The 22,235-nt window shown below is 37.9% G+C and overlaps 1 protein-coding gene across 39 annotated transcripts in view; it reads left to right on the top strand.

Moving 5' to 3' along the window:
* The window catches only part of Pard3 (par-3 family cell polarity regulator), a 689,221-nt gene that overhangs the window by 383,851 nt on the left and 283,135 nt on the right, over positions 1-22,235 (top strand). For 14 of the 39 annotated variants that reach the window (XM_074056357.1, XM_074056349.1, XM_074056358.1 and 11 more), the window contains 5 exons: positions 325-495; positions 9,293-9,452; positions 16,094-16,283; positions 20,808-20,959; positions 21,986-22,030. In XM_074056357.1, the coding sequence (XP_073912458.1) occupies positions 325-495; positions 9,293-9,452; positions 16,094-16,283; positions 20,808-20,959; positions 21,986-22,030 (718 nt within the window). Of the gene's footprint in view, positions 1-324; positions 496-9,292; positions 9,453-10,918; positions 13,475-16,093; positions 16,284-20,807; positions 20,960-21,985; positions 22,031-22,235 lie in introns of those variants that run through there. The other 25 variants (XM_074056355.1, XM_074056354.1, XM_074056352.1 and 22 more) reach the window with 10 other exon arrangements.

Raw genomic sequence — 22,235 nt, 5'->3', positions numbered from 1 at the left:
CATCTTGGGTTGTAAATAACCTCCATGGGTGTCTCTGGAAGCAAGAAAGTGATCACTTTGTGTCCTTTGAATTACTATGCTAGTTTTGTAAACAGATTATGATAATGACTTGGTTTACAAATGTATAATGATTGAAATAGACACAGTCTACAATGGCTGCTTAGACTGTATTATGCTACTGTTCAATTGGACATAATCCATTAGGATTAAAGCCCCCCACCTCCTTTTTGTTTCTTTGTTTTAATTTTTTTTTAACTAAGGGGAAAGCAATTTCTTTTGCAGTAGACTGTTTAGCAACCCTTATTTTACCTGCTTTCTTCCCAGGATGGAAGGCTGCGGGTGAATGATCAGCTGATAGCAGTGAATGGAGAATCCCTGTTGGGCAAGACAAACCAAGATGCCATGGAGACCCTAAGGAGATCCATGTCCACTGAGGGAAATAAGCGCGGCATGATCCAGCTCATTGTGGCCAGGCGAATAAGCAAGTGCAGTGAGGTAAAAAATAAATCCAAAGGCACTGGCCTCTGAAATTACAGAAAATCTCTTTTCTGTGCTAACATTGGACAAAGAATGGCAGTTTCCAGGATGTAACCTCAAAACACCACATATTATCTTGCAGTAGTCCTATTGTTTTGACTGTAGATTGTGTTTATTTTCTTAATTGTGTGATCAAAATATTTTTGAGTACCTATGAATGCTCCTATTGCCACCTGTTTGATAACACTGACTCACAGGGCCACACCTTCCTTCTCCTAGCCTGCAGTTTCTCCTCCAATCAGCAGGGAAGTAATAGTCCTGGGGAGAAACAACTGTTATTCATTTGTTTATCTAACATAGGATGCTTTTTACTGGTGCCCTCATGGGGGAACAGTCTGGCCTTCTACCTGTTGTTCTCCCATGAGGTGGCCAGTAGTAGGACCCTCCTCCCAATCTTCCCTTTCTCTTCCTCCAGGGAGCTGAGTCTTTTCCCTTGAGTGCCTGCTTTTCAGAGATCTGCACTGTATAATACCATGGTTGGTTCTAACTTTGTGCTGCAAATGGTAGAGCACTTGCCTAGCATGCATGGAGCCCTAGGTTCTAAGTATGGATAAAGGGCCCAGGATGGAATTAGAAGTGAGTAGGCAGGTGACCAACTTTCCCAAGTAAGTGAAAATATACCTCCTTAATACATTGGAGCATTTCAGATTGACAAATTATATATGCATAATTATATATATAACTGGAGCCCTGCAAACTAAGATAAAATTAGTAGAAAATCATGCAAAATGAAAACTATATCTAAACCATCTAATGCTTTTTAATTTTAAAACCGCTCCTCAATAAATACATAAAGCAACAGAATGACCACTCATCTGAGCCTATATTACAATGACATTTTGCAATGCAAATCTCTTGAGCTCGGTAGGTAGTCAATTAGAGGACACCAGTTTTGAAAGGACTGTTGATTTGTGCTCATAGTGTTCTTCCTTGCCAAATACAGAGTGAGCTAGCAATTAACAAATAAATTTCTACAACTCAGAAGAATGTAACCTTAACTGAAAAATCTCATAGAGGAAAAAGTAATGGCAAGATAAGTATAAATGCCATCCCCTCAGAGTGGACTGTAGGACTGATACTGTATTATTGTTATTATTGTCACTACCATCACCACTGCCACCATCATCATTGTCATTATTTGTGATGCTGGGATCAAACCTAGGTCCTTGTACAAGCTGGGTAAGCATTTTTATCGCTGAGCTACATCCCCAGCCTTGGACTGATATTCTTACATAACAGTTTTTATTATTTGCTGAATCATTGTATGTCCTGCAAAGTGCTATGTACAAAATTCTCAGCAGTATGCTTGCAGCATACATTTTTCAGTGTCAACTGGTTTTTCCTTTTGGAGAACATTCCAGAGGACAGGTTCAGGCTACAGGTATTTATTGAGAAAGTACTGTATGTCAGAAAATGTGACATCCTGGAGACACAGCAGTGAGTAAAATAGACACAGTGCCTTCACTTAAGTCTGCTGGACAACATGCCATCTCCTTATTCTCTTTAAAAACAAATGAAGTTTGTGACACCTTCTCAAAGTTTTCCTACACAGCAAACATTGATGGTTATGGGGGACTGAGAAGTCAGAAATACACTGAAGATCAGCATTCTGTTTCTCTCTGATTCCGCTTAGTTCCTTTTCTTCCCCAAACAGTAGCAAAGCAAACCTGTACCAGCCCGAACATATGTTGATAAAAGCACTGATTTTATTCCCTGTTGCCCTGTAAAAGACATGAAATTGGAATCCTACTGAAATATCTGTGTTGCATTTACTTCTACATATGAATTTATGTGAATAAAAATGGTTTAAGTAAGAGAACAGCTGCAATAGACAGTAATAGACTTTAATACTCCATATTCCTTATGGTATCATTTTTGTACATTGCTACTTATTACTATTTTGTAGGACATAGCAAGCTTATAAAGCAGTTGTATCCAAAAAATCTTATCATGAGTGCTGTGCTTTCTTTGTAATACTATCAAGAAGCCTTTTGTACTGACAGGGTTTAACTAAAGAATTATATGAAGACAAAAGAGCTCAATTCAGCTTCCCATAAGGCCTAAGACATGATTTTGCTGGTGTTGTACTTACATTACTTTAGGAAAACCTTCTCCCTGAATCACTGGGAGAGGGTGTGTAAATCATGTTACAGTAAATATTGACATAAGCATATCTTGCTGTCATGAATGAACCTCAAGCCAAAATGATGTGCTTGAGTTCTGAATTTGCAGGTGTACTAGTCAGCCATGTAATCTAGTGTGTGATAATTTAACACTGTGGTATCTTCTTATTATTTTGGTGGTTCTGGAGCTTGAATTCATGGCTTCACTCTTGCTAGGCAGGCAGTCTACTGTTTGAGTCGCACCTCTACCCCTTTTTTGTTCTGGTTGGTTTTGGAGATAGGGTGTCACTTTTTTGCCCAGGCCAGCCTGGATGCCCCAATCCTATTTTGCACTTCCCGCATAGCTGGGTAACAGGGGTGTGCTACCACACCCCACGTTTTTCTGTTGAGATTGGGGGTCTTACCAGATTTTTGCCTGGGCTGGCCTAGAACCTTGATTCTCCCAATCTTAGCTTCTCAAGTGGCTAGGATTTTAGGTATGAGCCACCAGTGCCCGGCTCCATCTCATCTCTAAATTTCTATTTTATTTCTATTCTTTCTCCTCCCTCCCTCCCTTCCTGCCCAGGGCCTTGTGCTTATTAAGCAAGGGCTCTAAGAACTATGTCCCCAGTCGTCCATCTCATCTTTAAATGAAGGGCTTACATGCTTAATTTCAGGGTAGGGAAGATGAGAATTTGGATAAGAAGACCTTTTGTTACATTGTTGCTTCCCTTATACACAGAAGTGCTGTGTATTCTTAATATGTCTTTTTTAAATTATCTGTTAACTTTCCTCACTAGGGCATCATCTAGAAGCCCAGTATTTCCTGACATTTGTACCTGTGCAGCACACTGGGACACTCCCAGGAAGCAGCTTCTCCATCTGTGTTGCTTGACCTTTCAGGAACCTTTGAGCCCCTCCTCATCTCAGAAGGTTTCAGTGCTCTGCGTTTTCCTGCTGCTGAACTCTGGTTCTTCTCTCTTCCGAAGAGTCCTTGTCCTGCCTGTTCTTTTGCTGTCAGTGCTTCTCAGGTTCTTCCTGGGCTGTTTCTTCCTCTGCAGCAGCTCTCTAGCTCTCCACTCACTGGTCATCTGTTCAGCTTACTCAGTTGGCCCTGCCCATCTCTGGGCTCCACATACAGGGATTCAGCCAACTTCCGATTGGAAATAGTTGGAAAAACAATTGCATCTGTGTCTTTATTCTTTAAACAATACGGTTTAACTATTAATATAGCATGTACATTTACACTTTTACCTACAGCAGGGTTTAAAGTGTATGGGAGGACATGTGTAGGTTCTTGCAGATACTACACCATTTTATATAAATGACTTGAACATTCTTGGAATTTGGTGTGTGCATGGGGCCTCAGAACCAGTCCCCCTTAGGTACAGAGGAATGACTATGATGCTGAACCTCATAATCCTGTGCCCAGCTCAGAATACTCTCTGGCAGCCAAGTCCTCTATCCAGCCGCCCCCAGTCTCTCAGGTGCCACCGTGCCTTCAGGGTGGAGCCAAAGACCTGGCGTCATTCATGACTTCTCAGATGCTGTCAATGTCTGTGGCTTCAGCCTCTGGAGTCTCTCTCCTCGGCCCTCTCTTCTCCATCTCCACTGCCTGGTTCTCAGCTGCCATTCCTTGCAGGGCTTCTCTGCTGCCTTGCTTTCTCACTCTCATTCTGTTCTCTGCTTTGCAGGTAGTAAAGGAGATTTTTCTGGCAATGTTGATGGTGTCAGTCTTTGATGACATCCTTCCAGAATTCTCCAGGTCTCCAGGATAGAAGCTTGTGCTCTTCATATGGCCCATGGGGCAGGATGGGTCTTCCACTTGGGTCTGTCTGGCCCTGGCCCTGGCAAAAGCTACACAGCCTTTCTATTCCAGCTTTCTCTCCATAATGTGTTCCCATAACCCTGTGTACTCCCCTTCACCCAGCAGGTGTTCCTGCCATGCTCCTGAGTTTCTTTTACTGGAATTGCAGATTCTGAGATGCCCATACTCCATGTTCTTATCTGTCTGTCACAGGTACCAGACCAGGGTCTGTGGATGGACTTCACTTGTCAGTGAATGACAAGGGACATTTTTCAAAGAGGAAGGGAATGTAGTTACTGTTAGAAGCTGAAGTCCTAAAATTTTTAACCACCAGATCAGCCAGTATTTCTGCATTTCCTTTCTCACTTAACTATATTTCAAAACAAACTAGTAATTTTTTTTTCTAAGACTGGGTCTCACTATATAGTCCAGGCTGCTCTTGAACTCATAATCTTCCTGCCTCAGCATCCCAAATACTGGGCTGCAGGTGCTTACCATCACACCTGGGTTCCTTTCTCTCCCCTCCTGTCCCCTTGCCTTCCTTCCCCTCCCTATTTCCTCCCTCACTCCCCTCCTCTTCTCTCTTCTCTTCTTTTCACAGAAATAGCTTCTCTTTGTTTTATGCTTCTGAAAATTGGTATAACTTTTTTAGAGTTAAATTTTTTACATCCTGGCATTCTTTTCTACCGTTTCAGCTTTGGAGTGAACAAAGCAAGGAAAGAAAATTTATATTACTTACTCCCAAGGACTTATTTGTTGAATTCTAAAGGAGGTAGAGGGGATTGGTAGTAAACACCTGGCATTGTTCCTTTATTATTGAATATAACCCATGTGTGAGAAATATGCTGATTTTAAAGAAATTAAAATTTGTGCAAATTATTGTAATTTAACATAGCTTCCAGTTATTTCATTATGTCTATGTTAGAAGTGATTTTCTACAAAGCCTTGTCTTAGCTCCTGGAGAGAATATTGCCAGGTGAGCTTTTGTCTTAGACCCCATTTGGAGGGATTTAGGCATCAATGACTACTTAAAAATGAGTTCTTTCTCTGGATGTAATCCTTTTAGAATTTGAAAGCTATATTAGAATAGAAGGAGCCTGATGTATCATTTGTGATTTCTCTTCATTGTATGCATTGAGAAATAAACACAGAGAGGTCAAATTGTTTTTGTAATGGCTATAAGGCTAAGTTGGTGGCAGACAAATTCAGAAGCAAGGTGTCCATCCATTTGACACAAGTGAGTGGATCTAATTGACTGTGGTTGTGTCCTTCAGGCAGTTTATATCCAGTTATGTTGGGAAGTTGCATGCAGTAGAGGTTCAAGCTTTAGAATCAGATGACACCAGCGAAATAGTGGTTCTGTGTTGTTTGTCTGGTGACTTGGGCAGCTGACTGCACATCTCTGACTCGCTATTGCTGAGTAGGGAAGTGAATGAAGTTACCTGTGGTCATGAATGAAACAGACTCTGAAACTATACCCTAAACTCCCTCTACTCTCCCCTAGAACTAACACCAATCTTTTTACCAGTTGCTTTAGGTTTACCCTACCTTTGCAATGCTATAGTATTTTCTACTATGTAGAGTTATAATCTGAGTTAAATGTCATTTAATTTCAATATTGTGTGGTGTCCTGAGTTGTAAAGGGCTACTTCCACATGACTCAGAATGCCATTTAAGGAAAATCTGAGTCCTTTACTTTTCTGAGGAATGAATTTATTAAGCTAATTATGCATCCAGTGTCAGCGTTAGGATAAACTAGAAAAGAATCTGCACATAAAGTCTGATATATCAGATAGTAAGTTCTTGCCTGTGACTAGCTAGGATCCAGTTTTAGGTCTGCTGAAGGGGATTGAGGCCATCCTTCCACCATCTTTTCCATGTTTATACTGCAGATTGTGGATCTTTATGTGAAAAACATCATTCAACCCACTAATGTACCTTTCCAACAGTGAAATTTTACTAAACCTACAGAAATTGTACTCATTTCTTTAAAAGACACCAACATCTTAATGTTTCAAGAATATGCCAAACATGTAATGAGAAACATAGTCACTGGAAATTTCCCACTCTTTATTATTAAAAAGCACTTATTTTCCAATTACAAAAGCAAGATATGATTTGAATGTCTTTTTCAAAAGCAAACTATGTTGATAATGTATTTATATTTTGAAGTTAGCCTTACTTTTTATGCCTTTGTAAATAGTTAAGATAAATACTGATTCATATGAATCTTTACTATTAATTTATTATTTCCTTAGGTTAGTTACCACATAAAGAAATAAACGGCCAAAAATCCTGATATTTTTTGACCTGTGGTGTACATTTCCAAAGTTTTAGGGAGACTGTCCCTTTATTGTCCTACCAACAGAGGTTATCCTGCAGCAATGCAGTGCTCTTATTCTTCTCTAGGCAGAAAGGCTTGTCCTAGTGGCAGAGGTGGAAGGACAAACAAGTACTTGGGCCAGAATCAAGGAAGGCTGCAAAGGACTCTTGTACTTTGAACAGCAGAGACAGTTATATTTACAGTGGTTTCTTCTTCCAATTAAGCCTAATTTTAATGAGATTTTCATGTAGGGAGTCTATGAGGGCCTGGAAGAGCATTCTTTCCAGGGGGCTCTGCCTCCTTGGGAGTGGCTGGTGGGCCACCTGACACTTTTCTCTTTTTAAAACTTATTTCGTACAACAGAAAAATCACCAAAAGACTTAAAACTGTGTACCCCAATCAGTCTTTTTTTTTAAACTGCAGAAATTAAAAGGCATTGTATGTTCTGTTAAATATTTATGTGATAGACTATTGATGTCTTTGTTTAAATCTGTCTTCTCAGATATAAATCTGGGTGGAGGTAGCTGAGGCCAACACTCTTTCCCAGGAAATTTGCTAAGTTCCTTGGTTCCTTCTAAATAGGCATCTGATTGTTTTCTCTACAAAGCCTGTATGTACTACTTTTAATGGAATTTTTACTTGACTTTATAAAATACTAAAACAGCCTCCTGGAGTTTTAATGAAGGAAGTTTGTAAAAGGATCTTTTTATTTAGAAATTTCAGAATTACATAGTTGAGCTAACTGTATTTTTAGAACAAATATGAGGATAGGTTTGTCCTCTGATAACATAGCAAACAGGACTTCTATATAGAGACTTCTATAGCAAGTGTCTTTAATGTACTTGCTCATTTAAAATCTCAGTGCTTTTTTTTTTCCTTGTGGTATGGGGCATCGAATCCAGGGGCTACCAGCATGGTAGGCCAAGTGTTCTACCACCAAGTTATACCTCAGCCCTAAAAATTCACAATTTCAAAAAACAACCTTGTCCTTAAAGGTTTAGGGTATATTAGCTTTATTTGTTTTTCATTTTTACCTCCCCAGAGTATCTTGGAATTTAGGTATCATATTCTTTCAGAAAATGTTCTTTTATTTCTTTATATCAGAGACCTTGAATCTTTAATTTACTTTTCAGTAAAGCTATTCATTGTAATCTACAATTTAAAAAAAAAAACCAAATCCTCATTTCACAATTTAAATCTTATTGAGTCTAAGTCACTAGCGCTGCAAGTTTATCATTCTCCTGCAGTTTGACAGGCCTCCAATTGTAATTGTGTTGACCCTTCAGTGCATTAAGTCTCCCCAGTGCTTATCAACCTGGGAGAGGGAAGTCTCCAGTTTGGAACTTCATTAAATAGCTCATTTATATGAAACACATGACAGCTTTGAACAGAAATAATAATTTGTTCAGTGAAAGGAACCACTGCATTTGCAGTCTCGTTTGCTGGGAAGGTGCAGTCTTCTCCCATATAGCCCTGCTGTAGAGACCTGTAGGCTCATCTGCCCTAGCTGGTACAAGGCCTCCCAAGGGCGAGTCAGCAATGGGAGTCTCAGAGCCAGCCACCGGCTGTCAGCCTGGGAATCAAGAACACTGCTTCCCCTTGGAGCAGAGGACTTTCAGGGCATCACTAACATGAATGTCTTCTCCCTAGTAGTTCTGTGAAGAATTTGACTGGTAAGACAGCTGTTTTAAAGAATGCCATATACTACTGTGATTCATGGTCATAGAAATTGACCTACATTTTTTCTCATTTCATAGATTGCTTATATTTTCTAAATACACATTATACTCATATCTTTGTGTGCATCATTAAAGTACCTGCTATATACTTTCATATTCTTTGTATACTTAAGTTTTGCCCAGAACCAACCTCAGTCCTTAATCCTCCTATCTACAACTTCTGTGTAGCTGGGGTTAGAGATGTTGTCCAACACGTTTGGCTTGTTTGTTGAGATGGAGGTCTGGTTAACTTTTTGTACAGGCTTGCCTCCAATCTTGATCTCTCCACCTCCTGATTACAGACACGCACCACCACACCTGACCCTTTGGTACACTCTCAAAGTGTTTATCTCAGTTATCCACCACCTCCTCTTATTTACAGGCATATTTACATCCTGTAGGTATAAAACTATAGCTGAAGCCCAACATCTATTCTGATAAAGCATGCCTTCTACACAGCTAATAAAGAATTCTGAATTGAGCTATAACTTAACTTAAACAGATTCTAACAGTCAAATTGGAAAAGTAAGCAACAAGATAAGATTTAAAAAAAAAGCTTTTAATATACATATTTTTCCTTCAGTGGTTGAAATCTGACAGAACTTCATGGGAGGCATGGTATAAAGTGGCATAGAGAGTTACTCATTAGGCCTAGCTGTCATCACAAATTATTTTGGTACAGGGTGAAAAGTTCTAGTTCATTTGGTACCCAGTTGGATGCAGGCCTTGGGCAAGTTGTTATAATTCCCCCATGCTGTTAATGGGCCTCCAGTACTGATTTTCCCTTGCCATCCTTTCTTTCTAGCTAAAGTCACCTGGGAGTCCCCCTGGACCTGAACTGCCCATTGAAACAGTGTTGGATGATAGAGAGCGAAGAATCTCCCATTCCCTCTACAGCGGGATTGAGGGGCTTGATGAATCCCCCACGAGAAATGCTGCACTCAGTAGGATAATGGGTGAGTCAGGTAAAACTGTTTATTTCATCTTGCTTTTTCTTCCCTGGTTCACCAAGAGGTTATTAATGTAATATGAATGTAAAGGTGTTCCACATTTTCAAGACAAAAACAGGTTCGTCGTCTTCACTCATGAAGCGTTAATGTGGAAGGAGTAAATCAATACATTGATTTGTTAAGTGAGTTAACAAACATGAGGGAAGAACAAAAAAGAAAAGGACCATAAAAAATGCTTTTCAGCGATCAACATATTCTCAGCTTGTTGGGAAATACTAAATGATGCTGTGTTTTTTTTTAAAAAAATCAAAATTTAGTGGTTTATGGGAAGAAGGATTCAAAAGTTTTATGTTAGTCACAGTAGCATACAGGGAGAGGAAAAGCATGCATATACACAATAGATAGGCATCTGTATGAAATATTCACGTTTATTTGCTTGTACTTAGCAGGAGAAGAATATAGTTCACTCGTATTTCTACTTTTTCAAAGCTTTATTCTTAAACTCCTGAGCCTAGTCTTCTGTGTCCTTTGTTTGGATTCCACTGCGTACTGCCTGCATGGCCCCCATGGGTAACGTGGTTATTAGCACTTGCTACAGCAGCTCAGCTTCCTACTAACAGATCCAGTTAATAAAGACCTGCTCTGCCACTGGAGTGCTTAGATTTACAGAATTGCTCATCTTGGGATTAGCATGTGAAAATTTTCAAATTTAAAACTTTAAGAGACCATTTTGATTAAAATAACACATGACAGAAAACATTTGTATTATTGACCTATTTTGCAAGGCTCTAATTTTAAGTAAAACCCTAAATTTAACTTTGAGTATGTTCAATGCAGAATTAGTAGAATTCATGTGTGCATCATAGAGTTTCATTGCAACAGAGTGTGTTTAGCTCATCAGTGGATGGTTATGGAAAGCCTGCCATTGGCCAAAGATTGTATATCTACTTTTGCTGTAGATACCAAGATGAATAAGGAACAATCTCTGCCTTCAGAGAACTTTCTACTGGGCATGAGAAGGGAAAACACGTCAACATGTCTAGTACAATTTTCTGTTGTTCCTCCTTTAATCCTTCTATCTTTCTTGTTTGGGAAAATTGCTAAAGTCTCTGTTTCTTATCTTGTTAACATGTAGAACTCAGGTGTGCCAACTCTGGTTCTATACTGTCAACATGTTTCTTTTACTTGCTTGGCATAAGAAAATCAGGGAAGAACACTTTTGCCTGTTTGTTGAGCATTGGTTAGATGTGAAAGGCATTGTATATAGTTTCTCACATTTAGTCATTGCTTACAAATTATCGCTCATCACTGCTGTTGGATTTTCCATACTTTCTTGACTTTGGTATAAAACTTTTATCTTTGTTGAATTCTTTTCCGTTGATGAAACTTCAGACCCCTTGAGAGAGAGTGTGTATGCGTGTTTGTGGCCCTGGATCTGTGTGCATACAAAGTGATACGCTGTAATTTCCCCTTTATTATAGGAACATAGGACTTGCCATACTGAATGAGACCATTGGTCCACCAGTTCCTGTAACCTGCATCCTGCATCCAATCCCTGATGCTTCAGAGGAAGGCGAAAACTTAAAACTAAAAAGCAGACCAGCCCCCCACTCCCAATTTTCCACCTAGTGACTTGTTGAAATGCTGTATGTATAGGTAGAGGAGTCCCTCTTTTTTTTTTTTTTTTGGCAGTCTGTTGCCCCAGTTTTGTTACTATGACTTTATTAGTTCTTTTCAGTTTGCATTATTGTTGGCATTGTTTCTCCTTCCCTCTGCTAGGTATGCAATAAACCCCAACAATCCAGATGCCTCCCTGAAGCAGGACCTTGCCTCCTAGTTCTGTGCTTTGTGATATACTGCACATGTCTTTTTTCCATTTGGGCTGAAGGGTGACAGACTCATTACTGTTTGTTGGTAGGCCAAATAGCCATTGTAGGATTTGCATATTTTCTTATGACAACTTTTACGTTTATTCTGGAAGTTAGGGATCCTGTATAATTTTACCCAGAGAAATGTAGATATTTAATTCGATTTGTCTTGCAGTTTGCAAACTTGAGAATGATTCAAGTCTTTGACAGTCTTTATTCTTGTATCATTGGGCCTAAGAATCAAAATGCTACTGATGAAGTTAGTTAATACCTAAAGTTGGAAATCCTATAAAAGATGTTACTTTGCAACCAAATACCAAAACAGGGCATCAAAGATAAGATATGAGAGTGCTAAATTTACATTAGTCTGTACCAATTATACTAGTATTTATTGATTTGCACTTGTGAGGGTACATGGAAATTGCTGTTTGGTCCATCAATGGTTGTCATTCCTGTGGAGATGCCATGGCTGCAGAGGTATTTACTGCACAATCTGATATGATATGAAGACAACTTTGTATTGAAATTCCTGATGATTACCTTAAGAAGCAATTAATTTTGTGCAAACAGGGCAAATTTTCACATAGAATATTCTCCACTTAAGACTCTAGACCAAAGCAAGTTTTGAGGTCTTGTGATCTTTTTCTAATGGGAACACATCCCAGGAGAATGTCTTCTAAAAAGTACACCAGAAAGGAGTAGACTTTATATTTGGATGGATGTCAGATGTCATCAGTCACACACTTTCTAACTTACCAGATAGATAAAAGAACTAAGTCCCTAATGGTTTTTGTCATTTTTTTGCTATATCCTCTTTTTTAAAAGTTTCCCTCCTGGGGCATGTCAAGCTCACACAGAAACTGTGAATGACATTCACGACATTTGTTCCTCATTTACAAATGTCTAATCTTTAAGCAAATCTAGGACTTAGTCCATCCCAGCAACTGTGGTGGTAAAGTTCACTATTGAAATTACCATAGAAATCATACTCCATCCTACTCATCTTCTCAAGGAGTTATGGACCAAAGAAACTGACTAGATTTGGACTAAGTGACCACAATTTGAATATACGGTTTTCTGGATCCTTCATTAGTCACACCTGACTTATCTCCTTAATTCTGGGTGGGGCCAGTCAGATTTGTGACCAAAGGTAAGAAGTCTCAAAATATCATCTGCTTTGAATAGATTTCCACTTTCATAGATTTTAAAAGTCCTGCATATTTATCAAAATGTCACCCATACCCAGACACCAGTGGCTCACACCTATAATCCTAGCTACTTAAGTGGCTGAGATGGGGAGTAGTGTAGTTCAAAACCAGCCTGGTCAAAAAGTGAGCGAGACCCTCTCTCAACCAATAGCTGAATGCAGTGGTGTGTGCTGTTCCATCCCAAAGCTACATGATGGTGAGGGAGTGGGGGAGAGGCTGAGATTGGTATGATAGCTGCCAGCCAGGGCAAAAAAAGTTCATGAGATTTCATCTCAATGGAAAAAAGCTGGGCATGGCAGTGTGTACTGTGCACTTGTCATCCTAGCTATGGTGGTAGAAACCATAAAATGGGACTGTGGTCTAGGCTAGTGTAGGCAAAAAGTGAGCCTCTGTCTTTAAAATAAATAGATTAAAAGGGCTGGAGGTATGGCTCAAGCAGTAGAGTGCCTGCTGAACAAGCGCACTGCGTTTAAACCCTAGTACCACCAAAAAAAAGAAGTCACCCATAATGAGAGCATATAGGATCATTTCCTCTGAAAAGCCTTGAAACTCTTTTCCAGGTGTTGGGCTGTCTTAAGCAATAATAGCAATGAGATACGAGGCATAGCTAACTTAACCAGCATGTTCACTTCATAAGATACATCACATGTTGATACTTGGGAACATAGAACCTTAATTTTTTCCTATTGTATCTGAACAATGTTATTTAAAGTAATTTTCATTTAAAGCAAAATGGAAATCTATTGTATCCATTTTAGAATTTTTCTAAGTTGTTTCTATATTCATACATTTGTGTTGAGTTTAAATAGTAATTATGTTCAGAAAAATGGGACATTAATGGTGTTTTTATTATGAGATATATCACTGGAACAGTTTTTCTTATTTTCTTTGTTTCCAGTATTATGCATGGTGTTGCATTCTATGTAAATTTAGCAATGAATAAATGTTTAGTAAACAACCATTTTGTATGTCATCGTCTTACTCTTTTACAAGATATTGACTGAGTTATGATTTATTCTGTAGATGCTGATTACCTAGTTGTGGAAAAAGGACAGTTTCTCAGATCATGCTGAGAAGGTTTTGTACTCAGAATGAGCCACATACTAGTAAACAGGTTGTTGTGCTGTTATCTTGGTGGAGCTCAGTGGATTGTGTAGTTAGATAGTTTACTTGTGAATTATGCCTTTTTATTTCTGGATCCAGATCTCAAATCAATTCCTGGCAAGCAAGCTAAGAAGTGGAAAATGGGTAAAAAATGTGAATAATCAAATCCTGCAAAATATTAACCATAGAATCATGGATGGAAAAAATGCTAAATTGTTTTCTTATTAAAAAGATATCTTGCCACCCAAGTTACAGTATTTCTACTAAGAACAACATACAAGCAAACAAAAAAAAGATTATCACGTGGACCAATCAGTATTCCATCTTTCTTATCAGGCTGTCACTCAGAATACACAATTTTATGTAGGAGTTTTAGTTTTGGCGTTTAACCTGTGTGTACTTTGATTACTCTCTGATAGCTCCTTTAGTATATTCTTCCTGGGTGAGAACTTGGGTATTTAATCGTGTGACATATTCCTTGTCACCATACGTTGTCTGCCAGGTGTAACCCTGGTTTATACAATTCTGTACACTTTTTTAGGGGAGAAATGTATGTCTTGAGAAGGAAACATTTCTTTAGCTAATAGTGCTAGAGTGTCTTACCTGATTTAGGAATTAAATTTTGTTGAACAGTGTCCTATATTGATGTCCTCAAACTCAAGTGGAAAGAAATGAGTAAGTTGAAGTCAGGAAAGGTAAATGATTGCATGTTATACTTGATTTACATTTGTATTATGAGCATTCCTATAAAACTGCTAGTTTTCATAGTTTGTCAAAATGGTGCATTTGAAGTCTAAGTAGAAAGTTTTTGTGGGTAAGATGTGAGCAGAGGTTTCGATACACATGCAGGTTGCTATAATAGAGTAGTTAACGCTAAATAACAAACATATTTGAATTTTCCAGCAAGTTTATTTTTGTGGGCCATCCTGGGGCAATGCACAGCAACTAAATTAATTCTTGTTTCTTTGCTAAAACATCTATAGAAATATATATTGTATTTTAAGGATATCCTTCAAGTGTGTCACTGCCACTTATGAATATTTACAATTAAAGTTAGAGATAAGACTAATGTTAAAATGTTAGCAAATTGCCTGTAAATTATTTTTGCACTATTTTTTAAAAAATAATTGGTAGTGAAGTAAAAGTGTACCGTCTGCAAAATGGAGTAGATCTTGAGAAAGCAAAACAAGCCTTTTGTTTGGGTGGGAACCTGTATAGTTGATTTAAGTGTTTTGGAAATTAGACTTAAAATGAGAGATTTCCTACCCTCCTGTGCAGTGGCCAGAGAAATTGCCAGGGCTCCTTGCTTTGTTGGGAGCTCTGGTTAGTGGGCCATGTCAACCGTGGAGATGTTGCTGGAGCATGACCTCTCATAAGGTCACTCATAAGGTGTCCACATGAACCAGGGCCTTGCCAATGCACTCATGCTTAGAAAAAAAAAAAGAAGTCAAGATTTTGGAAAGAAACTATAAGAAAAAGGTGATTTTGGGGGAAAAAATGATGGCATTTGGATCCCAGACTTATCTTTGAGAATTCAGGGGCTTGAGACATAATTTTGTCCCAAGAAAGGTTGTGCAATATACAAACCTATCATACTGACCCATGAACTGAGCAGGTTTTTCCTCCAAAAGAGTGGACAGCATGGACACTCATGTGTCCTTTCTTAGTAAGAACACTGTGTCTTAACTGATGTTAAGTCAGAATTTACAGGCTCCTCAGTTAAGGCCTGAATACCTCCCAGGCACTCAGATCCAAGTTCTTTTTCTTCAAGGGCACTACTGTCATTACCACTCTTCCAAGCCTTGATTCTGTGCATATTCACCATTGAATTGTCACCCGAAGACACCAGGGGCTTTTCTTTACCATGCATTAATAACGATGTTGCTGATGTCTGAGATAGATACTGTCATTTCTTCTACCAGAAAAGATCACCCCGGCTGTCTAGGCAGTCACCAGCCAGATGAACACCACGGTGCCTTTGGCACAGTTCTTGCACCGGTTGTGTGCCTTTCTCATCCTGCTTTATACCTCGTGAGCTCTCTCAGGGCAGAGATTGTGTCTCATAGCAGCTACCTGGCATGTGGGCATTACCCGATGAATGAGTGGATGAATGATTCTTGTATTTAGTGGGGATTCCCTCCACATTTCCTGGTAAAATTTTTCAAAGGATTTTCACGTCTAGCATTTTCACATTAGAAGACATTTTGGTCATTATCTTTGACTTTGAGAAACTTAAAACCAGAGAAATTGTATATTGTGTCCTGAACTACATTACCACAGTGTCAGAGGAGTGATAGACTCAAGGTCTCTGACAGTTATTTATGGGGGAAAAAAAAATGTGCTGAATTCTGTTTCATTCTGCCAGATTGAGGAGATATGTGGAAGTTTAGACTTGTGATTTCATGAAATCTTAAAATTAAGACATTACTCTTAGATTGATGTCTAGAATTGCTCTTTTTCTTTTTGTACTGGACAGGTAAATACCAGCTATCCCCCACTGTGAATATGCCCCAAGATGACACTGTCATTATAGAAGATGACAGGCTGCCTGTGCTTCCTCCACATCTCTCTGACCAGTCCTCTTCCAGCTCCCATGATGACGTGGGATTCATGACGACAGACACTGGTACATGGGCTAAGGCTGCAATCAGTGAGTCAGCTGACTGGTAAGCACCTCATCTGGGGTTGGGATGAGTTTAATTTGCATTCAGCCTTTTATTTTATGTTTTATGTGGCCTACCTATTACTGAACACAGTTAATCAATTCTTTGTAAACATTTTCCACTGTAAACAGTATAATTTTTATAGTTAATTATCACACTTTCAATAAAAGACTATACCCCAACCCTTCAAACTTGATCAGTTGTTTTAGCCTTCAAGTACTGTATTTAGTAATGTAGCCCAAACAACAACAAAACAACTACCACTCTGCAAAAAACCCTCCAGGTTGTTTTTTAAGATTTTATTTATTTTAAAACTATTAATTTTATGAATTGCTTTTCTATTAAATAGATAAATTCTAAGTAAATCCCCAAGCTTATTACAACAATTAGATGAAACTAGCAATGTGTTCTAGGAACAGGAGTCTTCATTGAGGTTTTCTTTTTTACAGTGTTTAAAATGCTTTGTACTAGCTTCCAATGTGGTCACTTTGGGGACAGTCTGTTTTTCTTCCCTTATGTCTTTCAAAGTAGAGGAAAACATTTGATATTCTTTAGCCAATATGTTGCTCTCAAATGTGGACATGGGCCTTAACCTACGTGCCTAGTAATTATATGCATCAACAAGCAAAAGGAATTCGGTTGTAAGGATGACCTTGTAAGGCTGGATTGATCATTAACACATGGGAACTATTAGACCATAATTTTCTCTTTGCCCTTTCTCTGGGGTCTTCTATGAGTACACCAGCAAAACTGTATTCATGGCCTATGTGTGTTATGGCATTGTTCCTTCACTGCTTATCCACTTACACCTCCTGCTCTTGCCCTGACTTGGGTCAGCATTAAATATTAGATTAGAGGAATCTGGGAGACGGGCATTTATTTGTGTTAACATTTTAACAATGCTCGTAATGAACTAAAACACTCTTCCCAATCTTGTCCCTCACTCCCCATGCAAACTCACAAAAATGTACTTCATTTATTTGTTAATTTTGCAGATGTTCTCTTGAAATAACTTCACCTGTTATTTAGGCCATTGAAAATTTCCTCTCTAGCTTTTCTTTCTTTTTTTAATTCTCTATTTGAAAACAGAGCTGTGCTCAAGCCTGCATGGCAGTAGCTTACCTCTGAATGAGTTTTTCGTTAAGCATAGAGGGGGGTTACAATATGCAGTAAAAACCTATTTGAAATCCACAGGTGCTTTTTTACATTGCTGCCGTTTGTATCTCTTTCTGAAAGTGAGAGCAGCAACAGAGAAAGTAAGGTTTAGATCTTTGCTGTATTCATCTTGGCACAAAAGCCTTTGAATTTCCACCATGATGAGAAACTGTGGAGGTGGTCATAGGAGTAGATCTGTTTGGGCTCTTCCAAAGCATACTGCATTGGTAAAAAGAAATAAATAAATCACAGGGATAGATTGTGGTATTAATTTCTCTAAGGGGGACTTGGGAAAAAACAAAAGCAGAAACAAAAAAATCATGAGGACTTGTGTGACTTTGCGGTGGGGAGTGTGGGGCAAAGGAAAGAACATGATTGGAGCTTATCCAAATAAGGGTGGCAGCTGTTCCGCATCACAGCAGAAAATGGAAGCTTTTCCAGTCTGACAATATCTCCCTAATCTGTGATGAAAATGTTAGGAAAACAGAAGGGCAATAAGATGGAATTAATAACTGAAATTCTAATAACACTGGGAGTCAGGATATGGTTACCTTCTTCCAAGAATCATCTGTCAGTCCTGTAGTCTGCCTTGTTAAATATTCTAGTCCAATGGTCATTGTATCTGAAATTAGTTCAATGGGTACATTAATAGGGAAGAATTGATTATGCCATGGTTTAAGAATAGTTATTTTAAGACTTATTAACTCTCAAACTCATTTGACATTTTAAATTATGTATGTTTGTAGTTTACTGCACAGTTGTAGAAGGCTATGTCAAATCACTAAACTTCTGTTTGTTAACTAATAGAATATATTTTTTTCAATTTATTAATCGATTTAAGGAACATTAATATTTTTAATGGAGAAACAGCAAATTCTAATTTTAGTGGCATCATGATTTGGAGGATATAAAATGACTTTAAAAATAGGCTAAGTGTAGTTTTTAGGCAGTGTTGGCAGTGATGATTTGTATTTCCTTGGAAAACTTTTGCCACTAATTTCTGTTTAAACTGTATTTCAAATCCATTCTGTCCACAACTTTGATGTCTTCTTTGAGTTCAGGATTTAAAGTGTTCCACATGATTAAAAAAAAAAAAAAAGAGCTGATAAGCATGGGCGAAGTGATTGATCCTATTTTAAGTTGTAAAAGAACTATTGTTATTGGTAATACATTATTTAGGGTTTGGTCTAAAAAATTGGGTGGTTGTTCTCATCATATGAGTTTTCATTTTCCACTATTTCTTTGTCTAAAGAAATCTTTTTTCCTTAGGTGCTGGGGATGAACCCAGGGTCCTTCACATGCTAGCCAAGTGCTCTAACACTGAGCTACATCCCCAGCCTTTTGTTCTTAACTGTGGTGTTTGTGCTCTGGAAATTATCAGCCATCTGTGCCAAAGCCAGCACGTAATATGTGAAAGGTCACCTGATACTTCAGGATAAACATGGCCCTACCTCTTCTTAGAACATCAAATTCATTGGAAGTTTTAGAGAAGAAATGTAATATTACATTTAAAATGAAAAGATTTAAAGCAGAATACAAACAATGACATTGATTGACCTATAGCATGGTATTTTACAAAAATACAAAACAAAATTGTTTTGGCTTGGACTAGATTCCTAGTCACTGGGATTTGTCTTTCCTTTTCTGTATTTCTGAGCCAGAGCTAAGGTTAGGCAGCTTAAATTTTGTAAAATTTAAGGATGGACTTACTGTCAGAGGTTGACCCTGTTCTTGCAAGAACTCGAGAGTAAATGCTTCTTTAAATTCTGAGCCCTACATACCTGCCTTGCTTTGCTCATGGGCCCACCCTGTATTTAGTTTGTTGGTTTTTTTTTTTTTTTTTTTGGTGGGGGGGTAGGTACTGGGGCTTGAACTCAGGGCCTTATGCTTGCTAGGCAGTTAATAACTTACTTTGGTTGTTTATAGTTTACAAACGGCTTTTACCTGATATCCTTGAATTCTCTCATGGCTTTGAAGGATGAGTGGGCAATGATTCTCTTTGTTGAGCATAGTAAGGCATAAAAGTTCAAAACATTTCATGCCACTTAAAGCAAAGTCAGACATCTTTTCCTTGGTATCTACTTTTCACATCTTTTGGCTTAGTTCTTCTTTAAGAAACAGTTGTCATTTCATACACAGTAAATTGCACCTACACAATATGAATGATGATTTTCATAAGGCTGCAAAGGCTTAGAGAAGCTTGGATGCATCAGAAGCATAGGAGAGTCTGTTGTAAATTCATCATCTTTGCAGAAGCCACTCCTTCAGATCTCTACTGTCTAGTCAGCTATTAAAGGAGTGATATTCTCCTATCTGGGCAGACAGGTAAAGTGGCTGGATCCTGATAAAGGAAAGCTAGGGTATTTATTTATTCAGTGTGTCCAAAACAGAGGGAACAAAAAACATTTTCATACTATGAACTGTGCTCAGAACACCTGGTAGTGCTTTTTAAAATGTTCACAAAGTTTTATAACTAAGAGTGATTCCAGCCACTTCCATTGGAAAAACACTTTGGAATATAACCTGTTTCCAACAATTTGACATATGCTACCCTACTGTCTCTACTTTGGCCACTGTGTGAGTGTCACCCAAACCAAATGTCATCTAAACTTAATTGTGTTTGTCCTGACTTCATCATATACTGTCAGTCTTCTCACCTGTGCAACCACAGCCTTTGTTTCTTACATCCAGCTTAGCATTTTTCTATGAACTTGTAGAGAACAGAGATCTTTTCTTATTTATTATTTTGCCCTTAGTCTACCCAGCACAACACTTTTAATCAGAATAGGTACTGATGGAGGTTTGTTGAACTTAGTTCTTTTCAGTTGATTAACTATTTTAGAGAAACTACATCCACATGATGGTGGTTTCTCTCTCTCTTTCCTGAAACACAAGATAAATACATAAAGAGGGCCAGAACACATCCTTTTTTGAAACTAATACTCAATTACCATTTGCATGGTTGTGTGTGTATATAAATATACCCTGTTCTTGCAAGAACAGGGTCAAGCTCTGACAGTGAGATTTCCTCTCATATTCAATCTTTCCAATGTGTGATAAATATCAGACTCATTTAAAATAATCCCTCAGAAACGATGTATTGTCAAATATAGTGAAGAAATGGAGAGAGAGAAGTAAGGGAGAAAATTCACACACATGGAATTATTCTGAATGTTAAAGTAAATTTGTGTTTATCCATTCCCTCTCATTCAGCCACCATTTTTTTATGCACTATGTTTGTGTTATTTGGTGTAAATTTTTTCAGAAGCATACTCATACCTATATTCACTCATACAAGTATATATGAACTAAAAATTGGATGTCTTCAGTTTTCAGTAAATACTATTATGTTTATATTTCTCTTCATACCAGCTCTTTGAGTCCAGATGTTGATCCAGTTCTTGCTTTTCAACGGGAAGGATTTGGCCGCCAGAGTATGTCAGAAAAACGCACAAAGCAATTTTCAGATGCCAGTCAATTGGATTTCGTTAAAACGCGAAAATCAAAAAGCATGGATTTAGGTAGTGAGTACAATCTCCATGAATCTTTATCTAAATAAGGTTTTGATGCTTTCAGAATAAAATTGATGGCCCCAAACACATGTCTGTTTACTTTGAGCAGTAGAGAAAATAAATGTGAGATATGGCAATTTGGCAAAAATTAGTTTTTCTGTGAGTCTGAGACAACCAGATTACATACTGTACGATATGTTGATATATGCTTTCTTATGAGAAAGGAAGCAAGCATGCATATCATGCTCTATTCAAGTATCTTTACTTTAAAAATGGATATGTTTTAATACTTCAGGTATTTATAAAGCAATTTCATTGCTTTTGGAATTATACTTGATTTGTTGTGGAATTTTTGAACTAGAAGACAAAGTTTTGGAGAGAAACCATTATCTCAATCCATGTCTGGAATTTGTTTACTTCATGATATCTTCCTTTCATTGCTATTCTTTAAGGTTTACTTGTTAGAACCTCTCGTGTCTTAAAGAATTAAGGCATTTAATCAAATTAATAATTTGAGAGAATATTTATTGTAGAACACATTGAGAGCAAATGAGAGGAGAAAAATAATAGTTGTTCAATCAGACACCAATCAGGTAGTGTCTCTTTACCTCCAAATCCACCAACAAAAGTAAAATAATTATATGTATAAACTAAATGATTTTTTTAAAAAAATCCTTTGTTAATCAATCAACTATAACTTATGCTGTTCTCTGGTGGCTGTTTGTAACTTCAAGACTAAAAGCATTAATTTATCATATGCATATAAAACTTTGGTGATGCATTGCCTTGGCTAATTATGATATGCTAACATATAAATAACACACATGTCTGAAATGAAATGACTGGCATATTGCATGGAGACACTGCTTATTTTTCCCCCTTTATTTTTGATTACAAATGTTTGCTTGATGTTTCATATTATTTGCATGAAATATTACCTAAGAATTGTCACCTAACTGTAAAGATCTGGGAATGGTGGAAGCATGTTGGGTTGAGGGGACTAACTCAGCTAACCATTATACATTTACCTTTTAACAGTAGCTGACGAGACTAAACTCAATACAATGGATGACCAGAAAGCAGGTAAGAATGGACAGTTAGACTGTTGCCATAGAAACTGTGTTCCTAGGAGCTTACTGCAATTATAGAGCTGCCAATCATAATACATGTAAACATAAGTACTCCAGTCTTGCACAGATGTTTTCATTGTGAGAAATCAAATTGTATAAGAAAAGAATTTTTTTCTGTTAGAAGAAATTTATCAGTGGAAGTATAATGTTAAAAACAG

Source organism: Castor canadensis, chromosome 15, assembly GCF_047511655.1.
Source record: "Castor canadensis chromosome 15, mCasCan1.hap1v2, whole genome shotgun sequence".
NCBI classification, from domain to species: Eukaryota; Metazoa; Chordata; class Mammalia; order Rodentia; family Castoridae; genus Castor; species Castor canadensis.
This window is presented reverse-complemented; position numbering and strand designations above follow the sequence as displayed.